This window comes from Gracilinanus agilis, chromosome 1 (assembly GCF_016433145.1).
Source record: "Gracilinanus agilis isolate LMUSP501 chromosome 1, AgileGrace, whole genome shotgun sequence".
Classification (NCBI taxonomy): Eukaryota; Metazoa; Chordata; class Mammalia; order Didelphimorphia; family Didelphidae; genus Gracilinanus; species Gracilinanus agilis.
In genome coordinates, this window is record NC_058130.1 from 92,628,140 (window position 1) to 92,649,852 (window position 21,713).

At 36.1% G+C, this 21,713-nt stretch overlaps 1 protein-coding gene across 1 annotated transcript in view; it reads left to right on the forward strand.

Moving 5' to 3' along the window:
- The window catches only part of PRKAR2A (protein kinase cAMP-dependent type II regulatory subunit alpha), a 127,055-nt gene that overhangs the window by 48,843 nt on the left and 56,499 nt on the right, over window positions 1-21,713 (forward strand). Inside the window, exons 2-4 of the mRNA XM_044680335.1 lie at window positions 11,092-11,127; window positions 19,435-19,484; window positions 20,078-20,161. Of these exons, the coding sequence (XP_044536270.1) occupies window positions 11,092-11,127; window positions 19,435-19,484; window positions 20,078-20,161 (170 nt within the window). The remainder of the gene's footprint in view (window positions 1-11,091; window positions 11,128-19,434; window positions 19,485-20,077; window positions 20,162-21,713) is intronic.

Here is a 21,713-nt window from a genome sequence, read left to right on the forward strand (position 1 = left end):
TTGAAAATTAAGATGTAAATAAATACTAGTTTTCTTTAAGAAAAGGTTGCATATTTGTGAAAATCAAATAAAGAGGTATGCTCAGATGTCTTAAAAATAACTCCATACCTTCTGTCTTAAAATCAATATTATTAATTTCCAAAGCAGAAGGGCATTTTTAGGGAAATCACTTTGCCAAGTGTGTGGTTAGGTTGTACAGGTGAGAGACTTGTCACAGGGAGACCAATTAGGAAGCTATTGCAGTAGTTCAGGGGAACAGGTGATAATGTCAAGTTCTAGAGAAGTGGCTTTGTAAGTAGAAAGGACAGATGTTAGTATTGGAAAGTGAGGACCCTGGGAAGGGTGGTAAATACTCTTCATGGAAATAGATATAGTCAGAAGAAAGGCAGGTTGTTGTTTTTTAAGAAAAACCATATCATAATCCATGGTACTCTTTGGAATTCAGTGAAGCCTTTTGGACCCTTTCTCAGAATGTTTTTAAATGTATAAAATAAAATATAGGGTTTCAAGGAAACCAATTATATTGAAATACAATTAATAAAGAAAAAAATTTTTCATTCACAGACTCCAGGTTGAGAGCCCCTGCTTTGTGCCATTAATTTAAGATGTAATAAAATAATCTGCCAAGACTCTTCAAACCCACTTCTGCTGTTTGGCATTTCAAGACAAAATGATCCAGTCATTCAAAGTCAGAAATGAAATTCTAAAGATTTTGATAGTCTGGATAAGAAAATTAAAAAGTTAAAATCATAGTCTCTCTGTGGGCAGCTGAATGGCTCAGTGGATTGAGAGCCAGGCCTCTAGACAGGAGGTCCTAGGTTCGAATGTGGCCTCAGACACTTCCTAGCTGTGTGACCCTGGGCAAGCCACTTAACCCCCATTGCCTAGCCCTATAACAAAATAAAAATCAATATAGAAGGATATATATAAAAAAGATATTAGGGCTTAAAAAAAATTAAAAGAAATCATAGTCTCTGCCTCATGAAGGCTAGAAAGAATGTCACCAGATTATTAATAAAACTAAGATGGTTTAGAAAGGAAGAGATTTAAAAAACCAAATCTAGGAATACTTGCAAAACCAATTAGTGAAGCACAACTCATGTATAGTAAATTAGAGGTAATACCCAAGAGTACATAACTGATTATAAAAAGTTGGTTTTGAAAAATACTTATGAAAGGGAATAGATCTAACTATAAAGGATCTATTAAAGAAAAACTTTTGAGGCTGATGGATTCAAAGAAGAATTCTATTAGACTCGAAAAACTATAAGTACTCCAAAATAAAACCAACAACCTGTTAAGTACTCATCCATCACAAATTATCCTCAAAATTTGATAAAGTAAGCATCCTACCAGAATCCTTTTTTGGACACAAAAATAGCCCTGATACCTAAACCATGGAGGATAAAACACAGCAAGAAAACTGTGGGCTAATATCATTAATTAACATAGACTCAAAAATTTTAAACAAAATCCTGTCAGACTACAGTGATTTGTCCAAGAAATCATTCGTTATAATCAAGTGGTATTTATAGGAGAGTTGCAAGGATGGTTCAGCATTAGGAAAACAATCAACATACATGTAGAAAAAGCCTTTGACAGAGTACAATACTTTTAAGCTGTATAAGCCCTATAAAGTATAGTCACAGGGGCCTTTAAAAAAAAATCTCAAAAAGCATTTGTCTAAAACCAAAAGCAAGCATCATATGCAATGAGGATACATTTTCCAGTGAAGGAAGAGTACCCACTGTGCCTACTATTATTTGTTGTGGTTCTGTAAATGCTAGCAATAATGATAAGAAAGAAATTAAAGGACTCAAGATAGGTAAAAAAGCATCAAGGTGGTTCAGTGAATAGAGTGCTAGGCCTGGAGTTAGGAAGACCCAAGTTAAATTCTGGACTCAGACACTTTCTAGCTATATATCCCTCCCTAATCAAGTCATTTAATCTCTGATTGCCTGAAAAAAGAATCCACTGTAGGGGGCAGCTGGGTAGCTCAGTGGAGTGAGAGTCAGCCCTAGAGACAGGAGGTCCTAGGTTCAAACCCGGCCTCAGCCACTTCCCAGCTGTGTGACCCTGGGCAAGTCACTTGACCCCCATTGCCCACCCTTACCAATCTTCCACCTATGAGACAATACACCAAAGTACAAGGGTTTAAAAAAAAAAAAAAGAAAGAAAGAATCCACTGGATAAGGAAATGACAAACCACTCCAGTATTCTTGCTGAGAAAAACTCCATGGAAAACTGTGGTCCATGGGGTCATGAAAAGCGGACATTACTGGACAACAACAAAAAGACAAGTTAAGACCATCTCCGTTTGCTGATAATATGATGGTCTACTTAGAAAATAGAAAATAGTTCAGCAATATTCCAAGCTATAAAATCCTGAAAAATCAATAGCATTTCTATGTAATAATGACAGAATACAAAAAGCAATAATAGAATAGGAAATCTTATTCCAAATAACTAAAAAATGCACAAATATCTGGGGATCAACCTTCCAAAGCATACAGAAAACTTATGTAGATCCAATTATAAAGTGTTCCTTAAAGAAAAGCTTAAGTAACTGGCATGATCAAGACTGGACCATGCCAATATAATAAAAATAATAATACTACCATAATTAATTTATAGGTCTAATACTATGTCAATCAAATTACTATCAAAGGGATATTTTACAGAATTTGATCAAATAATAGCAAAATTAATTTGGAAAAATGAGCTAGGAAAACATAAGTTCTGCTTCTGGCATAATCTGACTATGGCAGTACAAGTCACTTAATTTCTCATTGCCCTAGACAGCTTTCTTGGACTAAAGATTGAATATTTGCATTGATGGTAGAAATTCTAAGATTTTTCTACACTGATAAAATCCTAGGTCTGTCTTTTTAAAAATTCCAAGTCATTAATATGCTACAATTTATTCAGTCATTTCTCAATCAGTGGAAATATATGGTATGTTTAAATTTTAACTATAATTCGGTCTGGCTAGTGAGTGTGGAGGAAGTATGAGGTGATGAGTGAGATTAGATTTCTATTCTAAAACTGGAGAGAAGTTGGGAAGAGTGGTATAAGGAATTTAAGAATAGAAAAAAATCTTAACAAAGAAGTATGCCGGGGGGAAGGAAAGTAATAAGAAATAAGTTAAAAGGTTAACAAGCTGACACTAAGGCCTTATTGAAATTCTGTAGCTGGTTTGTATGAACCAGATCTACATTAGTTCAAATTAAATGAATTGGTTGGGAAGAGTCATGTAAAGGCTAGGATATGGCACAGTGGATCCTGGTGTAAATTTAGTTGGGCAAGAAATTCTTTGTTTAAAAGGTCATTGGGGGTAATAAAGACCTTTTAGGATAGCGAGATCTGTCCAGTGAGAGGAGGAAAGGTAGTATAGTATGGATTAAGAGACTAGAGCAGGGGTCAGCAATGTATGGCTCTCGAGCCATATCTGGCTCTTTTGAGGGCCAGATATGGTTCTTTCTGCAGGAGCCATAAAGTCATTTTTTTTCAGGCGCTGTTACAGGAGTGCTCACTGTGAGCACTGTATGGCTCTCACGAAATTACATTTTTTAAAATGTGGCTTTTATGGCTCTCACGGCCAAAAAGGTTGCCGACCCCTGAACTAGAGACTTGACTGTGGACGGAGTACCAGGAAATAAGGCAAATGAAAGTGATAGGAGTGAAAGTAGCCAATTATATCTCAGAAGTAGAGCACTGGTTTTCTCTGTCATGGGCCAAGGTATGCCCATAGTGAAGAATGAAGGTCATGGACTCAGGGATGATGAGGTCAGAGAGTAGGTGAGTGATCAGTGTCTATGTTGAAGTCATCAAGGGTAATAGAAGTTGATAAAGAGGTAAAAGAAAATATGAATCAGATGCTGAAGTTATCCAGGAAAAATGTAGTTAAGTACCATAATAGAAGAAAGCAATTTGAAAGAGGATAAATTACCTTAATAGTCTTATGGAGATATTTGAGTAATCTCCCTTTACCCCTTCATCCCCATCACTACCTGTAATATATTACTTGTAGTCCTTTGTTCAGAGGAATATGTTCTTAGTTTAGAAGCTATATACTTAAAACAGAAAGACAATCTGAATTTAAGACTATCAGGTTAGATGGGGGCACGAATTTATAAGAGTAGCAAGTTCAGTGATAGGAATTACATTTGGAGGCAAGTAGAAGGAAACAATAACAATATAGTACACCTAGAATCTTCCACTTCTGTTTTCTTATAGTAACTTCCACTATTAAGGTTTGTGACATTCCAAAGATAAAAACTATAGTCCTTTCCCTCACAGACTGAGGTTACATTTTTTTATAGGAAACCACATGCACACATAAAAGTAAATATGAACTATATACCAAGGAATTTTTGCAGAGAGATCACTATCATTTGGGATCAAGAAAGGTCTTATATAGGAGGTTATATAAGCTGATCTTAGAAGGGAGGTAGGGATTCTTAGAGGCAGAGTTGAAGTAGGAATGGATTTTAGGTATGGAGGACAATTATGTTCAAAGGTGTGGAGTGGGAGATATTGTTGAGTATGAGGAGCTGGAAATAAATTAACATCAGTTACACTGTGATGTTTTTTCCCCATTCTTTTTGTAATCTAATATTATATTTTACTAACAACCTATCATTAAGTCTAGATAATTTTGGCAAGTAGATCTTTTAATTCTTCTATTTCTGCTAATTATATAGTTTCTTGATTAAGGGAAATTAGTTGTGCTGTGATGTGAGAATGGTAGTTTCAGAACTTAGCACAGTTAGCAATAGTAAAAAAAAGTGTTTTTACTTCTAATCATATCCTATTCTATTTGAAGAGCATGTTTCTAAGGTTTCTAATTCCTTAGAATTTTAAGTTTTCATTTTCTGAGAGTATCTATTTTTTTTTAAGAATATTTTTCCATGGTTCCATGATTCATGATTTTTCCCACCCCTCTTCCCTCCTCCCTCCCAGAGCTGACAAGCAATTCTGCTGGGTTATACATATATTATTGTTCAAAACCTATTTCCATGTTATTCATATTTGCAACAGAGTAATCTTTTAACATAAAAACCTTAATCATATTCCCATAAAACTATGTGATCGATCATATGTTTTTCTTCTGTGTTTCTCCCAAAGTTCTTCCTCTGGATGTAGATAGCATTCTTTCTCATAAATTCCTCTGGATTGTCCTGGGTCATTGCATTGCTGCTAGTAGAGAAGTCTATTACATTTGATTGTGCCACAGTGTATCAGTCTCTGTGTACAACTGGTTCTGCTCCTTTCACTCTGCATAAATTCCTGGAGGTCTTTCCAGTTCACATGGAATTCCTCCAGTTCATCATTCCTTACAGCACAATAGTATTCCATCACCATCAGTTACCACAATTTGTTAAGCCATTCCCCAATTGAAGGGCATCCTCTCATTTTCCAGTTTTTTGCTACCACAAAGAGCACGGCTATAAATATTTTTGTATTAGTCTTTTTCCTTATTTCTTTGGGGTACAAACTCAGCAGTGGTATGGTTGGATCAAAGGGCAGACAGTCTTTTAAAGCCATTCGTGCATAGTTCCAAATTGCCCTCCAGAATGGTTGGATCAGTTCACAATTCCACCAGCAATGTATTAGTGTCCCAATTTTGCCACATCCCCTCCAACATTTATCACTTTTCCTTTGCTGTCATATTGGCCAGTCTGGTAGGTGTGAGGTGGTACCTCAGAGTTATTTTAATTTGCATTTCTCTAATTGGGATGGATTTAGAACACTTTTTCTTTTCATGTGCTTATTGATAGTTTTTATTTCTTCATGTGAAAACTGCCTATTCATTTCTCTTGACTATTTGTCCATTGGGGAATGGCTTGATTTTTTTTTTCTAAATTTGGCTTAGTTCCTTATATATTTGGGAAATTAAACCGTTTTTGGAAAGTTTTGTTATAAAAATGTTTTCCTAGTTTGTAGCTTTCCTTCCAATTTTGTTTGCATTGGTTTTGTTTATAAAAAACTTTTTAATATTTTGTAATGTTCTCTATCTCTTGCTTGGTCTTCAATTCCTTCCTTTCCCACAGATCTGACAGGTATATTATTCTATGTTCACCTAATTTATTTGTGATTTCGCTCTTTATATTTGTCATTTACCCATTTTGAATTTATCTTGATATAGAGTATAAGATGTTGATCTAAACCTAATTTTTCCCATACTGTTTTCCAATTTTCCCAGCAGTTTTTTGTCAGATAGTGAGTTCTTGTCTCAAAAGCTGAGATCTTTGGGTTTATCATACACTAGCTTGCTGAAGACATTTATCCCTAGTCTATTCCATTGATCCACCCTGTCTCTTAGCCAGTACCATATTGTTTTGATGACCACAGTTACATAGTACAGTTTAAGATCTGGTACTGCTAGACCCCCCTCCACATTTTTTTCATTATTCCCTTTGATATTCTTGATCTTTTGTTCTTCCAGATGAACTTTATTATAATTTTTTCTAATTCTATAAAAAAGTTTTTTGGTAGTTTCATAGGTATGACAGTGAATAAGTAGATTAATATGGGTAGGATTGTAATTTTTATTATGTTAGCTCATCCTACCCATGAGCAATTGATGTTTTTCCAATTATATAGATCTAGTTTTAAGTGTGTAAAAAGTGTTTTGTAGTGTTCATATAATTCCTGTTGTTTGTCTTGGTAGATAGATTCCTAAATATTTTATATTGTCTAGAGCAGTGATGGGCAAACTACGACCCATGGGCCAGACGCAGCTCCCTGAAATGTTCTATCCTGCTGTGTGACATTATTCCTAATCTGATGAATACAATGAGTAGGATACAATACAATGAAACTTCGAAAGAGTTGCCTTAGAAACAGATTATCTGATGAGCATTTCCTTTCCTTGGGCCCCCTCTTTAAAAAGTTTGCCCATCACTGGTCTAGAGTGATTTTTAAATGGGAGTTTTTCTTTCTAACTCCTGCTGCTGAAGTTGGAAATATAGAGAAATGCCAATGATTTATGTGGGTTTATCTTGTACCCTGCAACTTTGCTAAAGTTGTTGATTATTTCCACTAGCTTTTTAGCTGATTTTCTAGGATTCTTTAAGTAGACCATCATATTATCTGCAAAGAGTAATAGTTTAGTTTCCTCATTGCCTACTTTAATCTCTTCAATTTCTTTTTCTTCTCTAATTGCTACAGTTAGTTTCTAGTACAATATTAAATAATAGAGGTAATAATGGGCATCCTTGCTTCACTCCTGATCTTCTTGGGAAGGCTTCTAACTTGTCCCCATTGCAGATGATACTTGCTGATGGTTTTAAATGTATACTGTTTATTATTTTGAGGAATGGCCCGTCTATTCCTATACTTTCTAGTGTTTTCAGTAGGAATGGATGTTGTATTTTGTCAAAGGCTTTTTCTGCATCTATTGAGATAATCATGTGATTTCTGTTGTTTTGATTATTGATATGGTCAATTATTATGTGGATGGTTTTCCTAATATTAAACAAATCCCCCCTGGTCACAGTGAATAATCTTTGTGATAACTTGCTGTAGTCTTTTTACTAGTATTTTATTTAAGATTTTTACATCTATGTTCATTAAGGAGATTGGTCTGTAATTTTCTTTCTTTATTTTTGGTCTACCTGGCTTTGGAATCAATACCATATTTGTGTCATAAAAAGAATTTGTTAAGACTCTTCTTTGCTTATTTTGTCAAATAATTTGTATAGTATTGAGATTAGTTGTTCTTTAAATGTTTGATAGAATTCACTTGTGAATTCATCTGGCCCTGAGGATTTTTTTTTAGGGAGTCCTTTGATAGCTTGTTTGATTTCTTTTTCTGAGATGTGATTATTCAAATATTTTATTTTCTCTTTTGTTAATCTAAGCAATTTATATTTTTGTAAATATTCACCCATTTCACCCTAGGTTGTCATATTTATTGCCATATAATTGGTGAAAATAGTTCTTAATAATTACCTCAATTTCCTTGTCATTAGAGGTGAGATTACCCTTTTCATCTTTGATACTGTTAATTTGATTCTCTTCTTTTTTTTATTAGATTAAGCAGTAGTTTATTTTATTTGTTTTTTCAAAGTACCAGCTCCTACTCCTGTTTATTAATTTATAGTTCTTTCAGTTTTATTAATTTCTCCTTTAATTTTTAGGATTTCCAATTTGGTTTTTATCTGGGGATTTTTAATTTGTTCTTTTTCTAATTTTTTAAGTTGCATGCCCAATTAATTCATTGATCTTAGAGAGCATCTATTCTTGACAAAAAGATGATGAACATTTACCTCAGACTTGTTGCATTGATTGAACATTTCACTTGAAAGCTCAGCCAATCATGCATCAAACTTTATAATTATTTCAAACATTTAGAAAATCAGAAAAAAAGATTTTTTCCATGTATTTCATGCAACAGGTATTTATTGAGCATCTACTGTGTGGACATGAGACCATAGGGCAGTGACCTTTTAGAGGTGGGGTGCCAGGCCCCGCCTCCACCCCCCAGACTCCCACCCCAGACAGGAGAGGGAGGAAGCTCTCCCATTGAGCTACTGAGTGGAGGGGCAGATAAAGTGAAAAAGTGCCCATAGCGCAGTCAAAGAGGGGGAAAGGAGTGGTCCTAGAGCTCTACCACATGTGAGCCCACCTTACCCCCTGTGCACTCACATTGGACTGCTGGGCAGAGGGACAGGTGATGTGAAAAAATGTCTGCAGGCATGGTGGAAAGGGGAAGGGTAGAGCAGCTCTGCCTTTCTAGTAAGGAACTGGGGTCAGGGTGGCTCGTGTGCCTAGAGAGAGCATGCTATGGGCCATCTTTAGCACTCCTGCCATAGGTTTGCCATCACTGGGCTAGGCAATGGGGGTTAAGTGACTTGCCCAGGGTCACACAGCTAAGAAGTCTCCAAGGTCAGATTTGAACCCTTGACCAGGTTTGAACTTAGCATCTCCCATCTCTAGGTCTGGCTTTCAATCCACTGAGCCACCTAGCTGCCCCTCTCTTTCCCTTTTTAAAGGAGATTTGTGGAAGTATCCCAAACTATGCCCTGTTTCCTGTTCCCTATTTTTTTCTTTACCACAAAATAATATAAGGACAGTATTTTAGTCTAAAGTTTTTGACTCTACCTGCTTAAGAAACCCTTACTTGTCTTTCTGTAACTATCCATTCCATCTACTTACAGTCTTTTCCCCCTTATCAAAAGTCTAACTCCTTTCTTTGAAGTATGAAGCTGAGGGAGAGACTCTGTTCTCTCTGAAGATAGAATTAGGATAGTGGCTGTACATGGGGCCTTCTATTGATCCACTGAATCACAGTATTATCTTTGCCTTGAATCGAAATATCGTCTTTGCCTTTCCCTTGACTGAATTAAGGTAATGATCAGCAAGGAAGATTGATTATTTCAAGTCAGTGGAAGAATCTTGAGTTCACATTTGTCTGGCTAGAAAGATGAATCCTTAAGGGGAGTAGTCAGAAGAGCGATTGACTGGCTTTAAGAAAATGATTTGCCAAAGATGCTACAACATTTTAAGTGACCTTTTCTTTTTGATGAAATAAACTATTAAGATTTTCATGATAAAATTTTCTGTGCTTAGGAATACTATAAGTTGTAACTTCAAAATAACTTATATTACAGTGATTTTAAAAGGATATGAGGGGATTCTGCCAATTTGGACTTTTCTCTAAGCAGAAATATTTTAAAATTAGTTTAAACCAAATTATTTCTGGAAGGTATGTGCTTAAGATGTAGAAAACAAAATGTTCTTCCACAGGTTTTATGATTAATACTAATTAATTATGATTAATACTAAGATTAATACTAATACTTCCTGTCGGATTTGGAATTTAATCTGAAAAATATTGAAGAAATTTCAAACTTCTATTAATGTTGCAAATAAGAGTTTGCACTTAATAGTGAAGATTTGGTAAAAAAACAAAACAAAACTGATAAAGAGGTTAAAGTAGAAACAGTAATATGAATGAGAACAAATGTTAAGCCTGGGCCCCAGAGAGAAACTGAGAAAATCCTTCCCCTCCTAGTTTATAGAAGTGGGGAGAGATTTTAGGTGTTTGTCATACTGTCAGATGTGATTAATGTTGTTTGATCTTCCTTCATTTAATACATTTTTTTAAATCCTTGTTTCAAAGTATGCATGGATGAATAAAGGAGGGAAGAGAGGAAATAGAGATGATGTGAAGACAAAGGATGTTAATAAAAATAAGATTAAAATAATTGAGAAGTTCCATTTAAATACTTAAATTTGTTATCTATGGAAAATGTAATGGTGAATTACCAGAGAAGTTAACTAAATTCTGTGGGTTCACAATGGGTGAAGGAGACAGGAATAACAGATGGACAGGACCAAACAAGGTTGGGAGACCAGGTTTTACTGCCAAGGAGGTGACTGCTACTGAAGTGGCAGTTGGGCCCAACTGCCACCCTGCAGTATCTAGTGTAGGCCTATGGAAACCAGCAAGTAAAAGCAAGAGTTTTATAACACTTTTAATCAGGGACAACTAAGAATAAGGATGGGAATGGGGTTTATTACACTCTTCAGACTAGGGGCAAACCCCAGGGTCAGGGAAGGGACTTATCTACACTAATTGAGATCTAATCAAGACAGGGCCCAGGGGAAAGCAGGATTGAAGTGGCTATCCTCACAATAGTGTCCAACTTCACTCCAGTGGTGTTTCTGCTCCTCCAGGACCACCTGCTATACTCTTCTAGGTGGGTAGATTCTGGGAACTGACCCAGCCCAAGTTGACCTGCAACTCAGTTTGGGATTAGCATTCTCTACCAAAATCTCCCACAAGTAGGTGATGGTCTTTCCACAGGATCTCTGGCAATCTGATGTCTCCTAAAGTCAGTTGCAACTTGCCCCAAATCATGGAGTTTCTCTCAGAGAGCAAGAGCCACTTCTGCTTCCCCATTCCATCTTGGAATTCTCCAGGCCTTCCTGCTAGGTCTAATACTAATAATACTAAGCTAATAATTAAGTAATAATCTTCCTCACAACAAAAATGAGAGAAGAAATGTCTTATTTTAAAATGTTAATTTTATTTTACATTAGAATTTAAATAGTACTGATTATTGCCTCTTTCTTTTGCAGCACCTGTTATTAACAGATACAACAGAAGAGTATCAGGTATGTGCTTTCCTCCTCCAACATACTCATTGAAGTACCCTGAGCTTTCTTTTAACTGTACTTTATATTATTTCCCTTAATATTTTTGTTACACTTGCATTTTGCATTATTTCCTTTAATGTTTTGTTGTAATATTTGCTGACTTTCTCATGGCAATATTACAAACACTATCAATGAATGTATTTTTGCATTTTACTTTTTAATTTTCACAATCTGAAAATAGCCTATATTTGCTATTTATTTCATAAGCCTTCAATTTTGTAACTCCTAAGAACTTTATTAGAAGTATTATATATAGACAGAGGGAAAGGGTATGAGTTGAGTATGATGGGATAATATTTAAAAATAAAATAAAATTAAGGAGTAATGAAGAGAATTGCATTGGGAAAAGGGGGGAAGTGAAAAAGAATGGGGTAAACTATCTTACATTGGATCTTGCATCTTACAGTGGAGGGGAAGATGGAAAATGGGATTGGGGAAGAGGAGTGCTTGAAAATTACTCTCATCAGAATTAGCTCAAAGAGAAATACACAATCAATTAAGCATAGAAACATATCTTACTCTATAGGAAAGTAGAAGGAGAAGAAAGAGATAAGAGAAGGGGCAGGACCTGATAGAAAAGAGGCCAAATTGGAAAAAGTGGTGGTCAGAAGCTAAACTCTTGAGGATGGACAGAATGAAAGGAGAGAAAAAAGGATAAACATGGGTGGGGGAAAGGATGGAAAGTAATACACAGTAATAATGTTGGCGAAAATATTTTTTATATCAAGTCTAACAAAGTCCTCCATTTTCAAAAGAAAAAAAAAGTCACTTTAGTGACTGAATGAAAGATGGACTGAAATGGGTAGAGACTTAAGGCAGGACGACCCACCAGCAGGTTGTTGTGATAGTTTAGGTATCAAAGCTGTGATAAGGGCCTGCACTAGAGTGGTGGCAGAATCAGAGGGGAGAGGGAGCCATATTTGGGAGATATTACTGTAAAGGTGAAATATATATGATTTAACAATAGCTTGGATATAGGGATTGAGAAATATAGTGAGGAATCCAGAATGATTTCTAGGATAACAGCAAAGGTTGTTATTTTTTCCTATTTTGGGATAGCTAGAGTGGCATAGTAGATAAGAATGCCAGGAAGATTTCCTCTTCCTAAGTTCAAATCTGGCCTCAGATACTTACTAGCTCTCTCACCCTGAGCAAGTCACGTCACCCTGTTTATCTCAGTTTCCTTTTCTGTAAAATTAACCAGAGAAGAAAATGGCAAACCATGTCAGTATCTTTACTGAGAAAGTCCCAAACGAGGTCATAAAGAGTAAGACACTACAAAATGATTGTACAGGAACAACAACAACAAAAGACAAAGGAACGGAATAGGGCAACCTTTTCACTTGACAACAGAGAGAGAAGGAGCCTACTAAATTCTTTACTTCTATTTTCCTTGTTGAGAATGACCTATGGATTAAAAATAGAAATGGGTAATAGGGATCTAAGATAATTAATGAGAAAGTAAGAAAACACTGAATAGTTCTTGATGAATTCTAATTACCTAGTCTCAGGTAGTGAAAAAACTAGTGGGTAATTGTTGAGCCAGTTTCAGTCATTTGTGAATTAGTAAGGTGAACAAGAAAGACATTGAAAGGATTAGAGAAGGGTGGATATTCTGATTTTCCAAAAAGGAAAGAACATTATCAGCAAACCATAGGCCAATGAGTTTGACAATGTAGATTTAGACATGTAGAAAGGTAACATGTACATTGACATGAATGTAAAGGAATGATTGAGCAAAGGAAGAGGACACAAACCCCTTCCCCTAAATCCTTTAGGAAAGTCTGAGGGAGAAAACAGTCAATAAACATCTATTATGCACCTACTATGTGTCAGGCACTGTATGTGCTATATTTGCAGGTTAAGACTTCCTGCTTTATGTTAGTCATCAAAACAATTTTGTACTAGCTAAGAGATAGAGTGGTGGTTCTTTAGAAAAGATCAGGTACACAATACACAGTAGTAAATGACTACAGTAATCTAATGTCTGATAAATCCAAAAATCTAAGCTTTTGGGACAAGAACAGTATTTGTCAAAAACTGTTGGGAAAACTAGAAAACAGTATGGCAGAAACTCGGTATAGATCAATATCTCATGCTGTATTCCAAGATAAGGTCGACATGGGTATATGATTTAGACATAAAGAACGATGCCATAAGCAGATTTGGGGAGCTTAGAACAGTCAGACCTATAGGTAAGGGAAGAATTTATGACTAAACAAGAAACACTGAACATTGCTAGATGTAAAATGGATAATTTTCATTATATTAAATTTAAATTTTTTTTCACAAACAAAACCAATATGGCCAAGATTAGAAGGAAAACATAAAACTTGGTGGGGGAATGTTTTGTTTTTTATTTTTAATTTTTTAAACCCTTAACTTCTGTGTATTGACTTATAGGTGGAAGATTGGTAAGGGTAGGCAATGGGGGTCAAGTGACTTGCCCAGGGTCACACAGCTGGGAAGTGTCTGAGGCCGGATTTGAACCTAGAACCTCCTGTCTCTAGGCCTGTTGGTGGGGGAATGTTATAGCAAGTATTTCTGATTAAGGCCTCACATTTCTCAAATATATAGACAACTGAGTCAAATTTAAAAGAATATGTCATTTCCCATTTGATAGTCAAAGCCTATGAACAGGCAGATTTCAGAAGAAATCAAAGCTATCTGTAGTCATATGAAAAAATGCTCTAAATCACTATTGATTAGAAAAATGCAAATTAAAACAGCTGGGGGGCAGGAAGACACAGCTAGGTAGCTCATTGGTTTGAGAACCAAACCCAAAGATTGGAGATCCTGGGTTCATATCTGGCCTGAGATACTTCCATCTGTGTGACCCTGAGCAAGTCACTTTTAACCCCCATTGCCTAGCCCTTGCCACTCTTCTGCCTTTGGAGCAAATACATGGTATTGATTCTTTTTTTTTTTTTTTTAACATTTTTAAAATTTTATTTAAAATTTTTTTCCATGGTTACATGATTCTTGTTGTCTCCCTCTCCTCTTTCCTGCCCCCTCCTGGAGTTGACAAGCAATTTCTTTGGATTATACATATATTATCACTCAAATTCTATTTCCATATTATTGATTTTTATAATAGAGTAATCTTTTAAAAACAAAATCCCAAATCATATACCTATACAAACAAATGATAAATCATATATTTTCTTCTGAATTTCTATTCCCACAGTTCTTTCTCTAAAGGTGGATAGCATTCTTTCTTATAATCCCTCATACTTGTCCTGGATCACTGTATTGCTTTTAGTAGCAAAGTATATTACATTTGATTGTCCCATGATGTTTCAGTCATTGTGTATAATATTCTCTTGGTTCTGTTTATTTCACTCCACATCGTGGAGGTCTTTCCAGTTCTTATAGATATCAAGCAATTCATTATTCCTTATAACACAATAGTATTCCATCACCATTATATACCACGATTTGTTCAGCCATTCCTCATTCGAGGGACATCCCCATATTTTTCAATTTTTTTGCCACCTCAAAAAGCATAGCTATAAATATTTTTGTGCAAACAGTAACAGCAATAGTGTGCAATGATTAGTTTTGAATGACTTAGCTATTCTTAGTGATACAAAAATCCAAGACAGGTCCAAAGAACTCATGACAAAAAATACCCTCCACCTCTAAAGAATGAACAGATTGCAGAGTAAAACATACTATTTTTCACTTTAATTCTGTTTGTAGATTTTTTTTTCATCTGTTTTCTTTCCCAACATGACCAATATGGAAATATGTTTTGCATGACTGCACATTTCAAATTACTGTCTCAGGGCGAAAGGAGGCAAGGAGAGAATTTGGAACTCTGAAGTCCTTTGGTTTCATACACATTATTGTATTTAAAAATTAATGTTAAACTTTTTTTACATGTAATCAAGAAAAATAAAATATTGTTTTAAAAAATTCATGCTTTAAAAAGGGATTTGACAGTTCCATTTTCAAGTAGGCATTATGTGCAAACTGTCATGTCAAATACTCATTTTTCTTCACGTGGAAATCATTAATTGGTATTAACATTGCAGAGAACATAAAGAGGCTATGTGGAATTATGGAGAGGGAGCCAGCCTTAGACAGGAAGATCTGAGTTCAAGTCCAGCTTCTGATACATAACAGCTGTGTGAACCAGGCAGTTCCTTTAATGTCTCAGTGCCTCAGGCAGCTTTCTGAGATTACAAATTGTAGAGAAGATGCTGTCCTACTTTAGTAGATTAGGTTTAGTTTTCTGAAGTTCCCTGATCTCATACCCATTACTGTAGTTTTCATTGCTATGTATCATTGATAAGTACACATTTATGTCTAAAGAAGGGCATTCAATACTCCTCCATAACATTTTTCTATAGTATTTTCCTAGATCTAGGAAGTTATAAACCCAGTCTCTATCCCTATCTCCATGGTCCTTTATAATCCCTAGAAATACTCTTTATGTAATGTCTACTTTAAGAGAAAAAGAAAGAAATAGTTCCCATCTAATGTTTATGCTAAATAGGAGGCACTCCTGCATCTGAATTTGAGTGCCAGTCCATTCACAAGAGAGTAAATAAAAAATCACTTGTTCTTTATTTGTTACTTTGACAATACTGAAGCATTGGCAGTGAGCCTGGTTCATTGCTATAACATATGACCTGTGAATGGACATAGGAAAGAATGAATGTAAACAGATTAAAAGAAAATCATTATGGGGGCAGCTGGGTAGCTCAGTGGATTGAGAGCCAGGCCTAGAGACAGGAGGTCCTAGGTTCAAATCTGGCCTCAGACACTTCCCAACTGTGTGACCCTGGGCAAGTCACTTGACCCCCATTGTCTACCCTTGCTAATCTTCCACCTATAAGTCAATACACAGAAGTTAAGGGTTTAAAAAAAAAATCATTATCAAGTCCTGCTGTTAAGAGCTGAAAAATAGTAGATATCAGTAGCATTAACCTCTAATATATATGGGATTTTGAACTGTTTATCAATTCAAAATGATAAAGAATAAGAGAATAATATTTTAAGCATGTTTTTACTTATGGCATAGTGAAGTGGGTAAATAAATACACAGGGGTTTTTGGGGGGGGGGGAAGGGATGAAGGGTGATATCTCAGGAATCACTTCTTTCCTTGCAACTATTCCATCATTGGAAGCTTTAGGTCTTATCTGATAGCATGGGTGCTAATTTTACTAAATGTCTAAAACTCTTAATTTTTCTCATAACAATAGTGACATATTCTAGCACAGTTATATTAGAATGAGTTGTGATAGTTAGAAATGATCTCTTATTTGCTCAATAAGATGGTCTTTTTTTCTTTTCAAAACCTTTACCTTCAGTCTTAGAACCATTCCTAGATATCAGTTCCAAGGCAGACAAGTGAGAGATTAAGTGACTTGCCTAGGGTCATACAGTTAGGAAGACTCCAAGGACAGTTTTGAATCTAGGACTTCCTGTCTCTAGGCCTGGCTTTGTAACTGTTGAGCTACCTCTCTATCCCAGTAAGAAGGTCTTAATCCTTTTATTCTTCACCTTCCTGTATAATTTCCCACTGTCGATTGTCGTCTCCTGGATATTCTCTCTTCTGAGTCTTTTTACAACACTGTTCTCTTCTTCTGTGGATCTCCTTAATCTCCTTAATCATCATTCCTCTCATGCTTTTTGGGTATATTCCTAAGGTTTTGTCCTGGGGTCCCTTCTTATCTCTTTTTACACTCTCTTACTTAATAACCTCATCATTAATCAATATCTCTTAGCAGATGAATTCAGTATCTATATATCTAACTGTAGTCTTTCTACTGAGCTCCAGTCCTGCATCACAGTCAGTTGTTCACTCATTGACCACTTATTAAGGGCCTTCTATGTGCTAGACACTTGGGATACAGAAAGGCAAAATACAACCCTTGCCCTTGAAGAGCAATCATAATCCAGTAGGATGTTATAATTAAAATTAATCTTGGAAACTATGTTAAATTATGATTATTAATAAAAGAGAGAGAAAGGAAAAGATTACCAGGTTGTCCTTAACTACCATAGTCTCCTGGCTGCCGTTCTTTTCATCAGTTCCCGGATTCCTAACCAGCCCTGGCCTATTTACAATCTTGCCAAGAGGCCCAGCAAGCCAAAAGATCAGGCCAGATAAATTAAAATTAGAAAGGCCAGCCAAAGAGAGAGCTTGTATTCAGGAAAGGACCCGAGACAAAAAAGGAGACTGAGCTCCCTTTTGTGACCTCCAGGCACATAACCTCCCATGTTGGCCAAGGGCTTCTGCCAGCCCCTTTAAGGAGTCAGGGCTTCATTTGGCCATATGGTCTCCTACTTCATATTCTTTCTTAGCTGGCATATGCCAGGTCAGGGGTTATCTTATGTTAATTTCACACAGGGAGAAACAACAAATAAATAATTATGTACAAACAAGCAATATATAAGATAAAAGGGAATAATTAAAAGAGGGAAAGCATTAGAATTAAGTGGGATTTAAAAGGGATCCTGTATGGAAGCTGGAATTTTAGTTGGGTTTGAAGGAAGCCAGGTAAGGCATCAGGTGAATGTTAGGAGAGAGAGCATTCCAGGTATGAGGGACAGCCAGAGAAAACATCCAGTTCACAGAGATGGAATGTATTGTTCATGGAACAACAAGGATGCCAGTGTCACTGGATCAGAGAGTAAGTGGTGAGGAGTAGAGGACAACACAATCCCAATCCCTCCAACTCACCACCCAGGTACCATCTTCAGCTTTTCATTTTCATCTTCTCGCCCCCCTATATCCAGTCTGTTCCCAGAGCCTGTCAATTTCACTTTTGCAACATTCTCTAATATGTTCCCTTCTTTCCTGTCACTGCCATGACTCTGCTGCAGGCCCTCATCATCTCATACCCAGCCTGTTGCAATAGCTACTGGTGGGTCTGCCTTCCTCAGGTCCCTCCCTTCTCCAAACCATCCTCCATTCAGCCACCAAAATAATTTTCCTAAAGCACAAGTCAAGTCATCCCCCTATGCAATAAACTTCAGTGGCCCCCATCACCTTCAGGATGAAATACAAAATCTTATGATTGTCATTCAAAGCCCATCATAACCTAGCCACCTCCAACTTCTTCTGCCTTCTTACACCTTATTTCCTACTACCTCTATACTGACCTCTGCTATTCCTTGAATAGGAAATTGCATCTCATGACTGGATATTTTCTTTGGCTGATGCCCATGTCTGGAATGTTCCCACTCCTCATCTTTACTTATTGCTTTCTTTGGCCTCTTTCAAGGCCCAATTAAAATCCCAGCGTCTATAGGAAGCCTTCCCTGAAACTTCTTAATTTTAATGTCTTCCTCATTTTTTCTTATATATATAACTTGTAGTATATAGCATATAGTCTGTGCTTAATAAATGTTTGTTGATAACTGATTGATCAACAGTTTTCTCCTGCTTCAGATTTTCCTAAAATATTTTGTATTCTTTGTGTCCTTTTCCTTTGCCTAAATATTCCTTTATATTGACTATGTATGTATTACCTCTCTATTCCTCTCCACTAGTGGAATATGAGGTCTTAGAGGGCTGTGCTTTTTTTTTTTTTCCCCAAGCATTTAACAAAATGCTTTGTGCTAAGGAAGGACAGAAATACAGTTCAAATATAGACTCCTAGTGACCAAGAAGACGCTGGGTAAGTTCTGTGAACCCCAGATCTAATGCTCTAGATTGCAACAGTATTAGGGAAGAAAATCTTTCATTCAGATATCTCTGGGGAAGGTCTGAGTTCCAAGGTATAGAAAAAATGATCACAAATTCAGAAGACCAGGAACTATTTTCCCCAGTGAAAAAAAGGTAATAGAATATGAACAGGCAGTTCTCAAAAGAAGCATTATAGATTGTCAGTAACCATATGAAAATACTGATGCAAATCAGCACTGATCAGAGAAATACCAATCAGAACAACTCCCAGTTTTCACCTGATGCCTGCCAAATACAGATCTGTTAGAGAAGGAATAGTAAATTTGGATAGGCTACAACAAGATGGACATACTAATACACTGCTGCTGGATCTATAAATTGGTCTAACCACTCTGGGAGACAATTTGGGATCATGCTAGCAGAATGATTGATTAAAATGCCTATACTTTTTACTAGTTGTAGGCTCTTATGAAATGTTTATTGTTATTGTTTGTATTAAAGGGAAAAACAACAGTTTTGGAAGAGAGTGAATTAAATAAAATTGTATTTCCTTATTCTTATTTCTTGGGTGGGGAGAATATACATATAAAACTTTTTTTCTTTTTTTTTCTTCTCTATCAAGTATGTGCTGAATCCTTCAATCCAGATGAAGAAGATGATACAGAACCAAAGGTAAAAAAATGCAAGGGTTGTCCATCTAAGTCTATTGTTTGGTGAAGTTGGTTATTGATAGATTTACTTTTCTCCAAATAAACAAATAAAATATATTTTTAACTAATATAAAGAAAAGCTAAATGACCCATGATGTACACATTGAAATTAATAGCCTTTGAAAGATTTATGAAATGTTTTGACATTTTTATTGTCTGAAAATAATAAAATATCCATTTTTGTAATATGCATTGCAAAACTCATGATTAGTTTTATACTAAAATATTTATGGATTATTTGATAATATAAAAGTAATTTTAAAGTACTTTTCTAATTTTTTCTAATATAGATTTAATGCTATTTGTTATTAGATCAATGGATGTCCTTTGTTTTTTCTTTTTAAAGAAACTAGATCATTAAAGAAGTAGATCGAACTTATGATCCAAGTCATAACTATTGTTGATTAATTTGACTTAAGCAAAAAATAGAATATATTTAGTGCCTCTTTTTCATTTTTAAGAGCAAAAAAAGTCATAATTTTCTTGGCTTGATGGTATGTTTTTACATTGACTCTTAAGAAAAAATATTCTTTTTTATTGTATTTCTTTTTGTAGGTGATTCATCCCAAATCTGATGAACAGAGATCCAGACTGCAGGAAGCTTGCAAGGATATCCTTCTTTTCAAAAATCTTGATCAGGTAAAATCAATAATAAAAGGATTCACACTATAGAACTTAATCAGTTTCTTTCCTATTTATTATTTAAATAGATTTAATTGCCTTAGGGAGACCAGCAATTAGAGATTTTAAACACATTTTATTTAGGAACACTTTTCTGATTGAAGGCATCCTGGTATATACAGGAGAATAGGCATTGGCTTTTTAGTTAGAAACCCTGACTTAAAATCTTGTGTATGGTTCTTACTACCTATATGATCATGGTTCAGGTCAGTGATTGTGAACCTATTGCATGGGTGCCAAAGATGGCATTCAGAGTGCTCTCTGTGGGCACATGGCTGCTCCCCCAGTTGCTGCTGTGCTGTTCACTCCCCCCCCCCCCAAGAGTTCATTACTAGAAAGACTGAGGTACTCAGGCAGAGCCACTCCCCTTCCCCTCTCTGTCATACCTGAGGACATTTTTTCACATCCCACGACCCTCTGCCCAGCAGCCAATGGGAGCGCACAGGGGGTAAGGTGGGCAACTCACAGGCAACAGAGCTGGAGGGGAGTAGAGTGCTTGGGTCTTTCCCCTCCCCCTCTCCACACTCAATTCACCTGCTCCTCTGCCCAGCAGCCCAATAGGAGTGCTTCTTCCCTCCCCTGTGTAGGGTAAGGGCGGCCGGAGTGCTCCTCTCACATGGTCTTGGGGGGTGGTTGGGAAGGAATGGCATTCAGGTTGGGGGCTGGGGGAAGGGCCTGGGACTTCATCTCTAAAAGATTCACCATCACTAGTCTAGGTATTCAGCCTCCCTGAGCCTTATTTCCTTTGCCTATTAAATGAGGAATTTGAACTAAGTGACCTTCAAGGCTCTTTCTAGCAAAGATGTATCATTTATGATCTTCCTTTGGTTACTTTATGAAACCATTGAGAAATAAATATTTTTCAAAGAATAATAGAATTTTTCTTTTAGTATTTAATTCGGATATTGCTTAATGCTTCTCTTTTACCTTTTCTATCCTTCTCTTCTCTCCCAAGACAAGTCAAATTGAATACTAATTGAAAAATCACCTATTTGGTGCAAATAAACAAACAGCTGGTATATTAGCCAAAATCTTAGAATGAATAGGGTGTCAAGTCTTGTCCCTACTTTATATTAGATAATGATTCATGGGACAGTGAAGTGTTTAGTCCCTGAAAAGTGGCATTTCTAAAGGATAGGCTCTTCTTTTGAGGTATGATGGTACAAATGAAAGATAGTTTCTGTGCTTGTCAGCTAAGGACCTCAGGCAATGTTACTCCATTCTATTAAAAGACCTGCATAGGTTTCATCTTATCTATAATTCCTAATGTCTTAGTGATATGGTACTTGAATGAATTCCTTTTATGTTTTTTTCTTTACTAAATTAGAAGCTTTTTTGATGAATAAGAACTGTTGTGGGAGAAATACACCCAAGTTTGGAGCATGATCTCACCCCAAAAAGGGGAGACTCAAACTGTTCCTTCCAGAAGTAAAAGAAGAATTTCATTTGAAGAAGTGGTTTACGGTGGTATACAACCCTAATAGGAGATAGAATAGTGTGGAGGTTAATC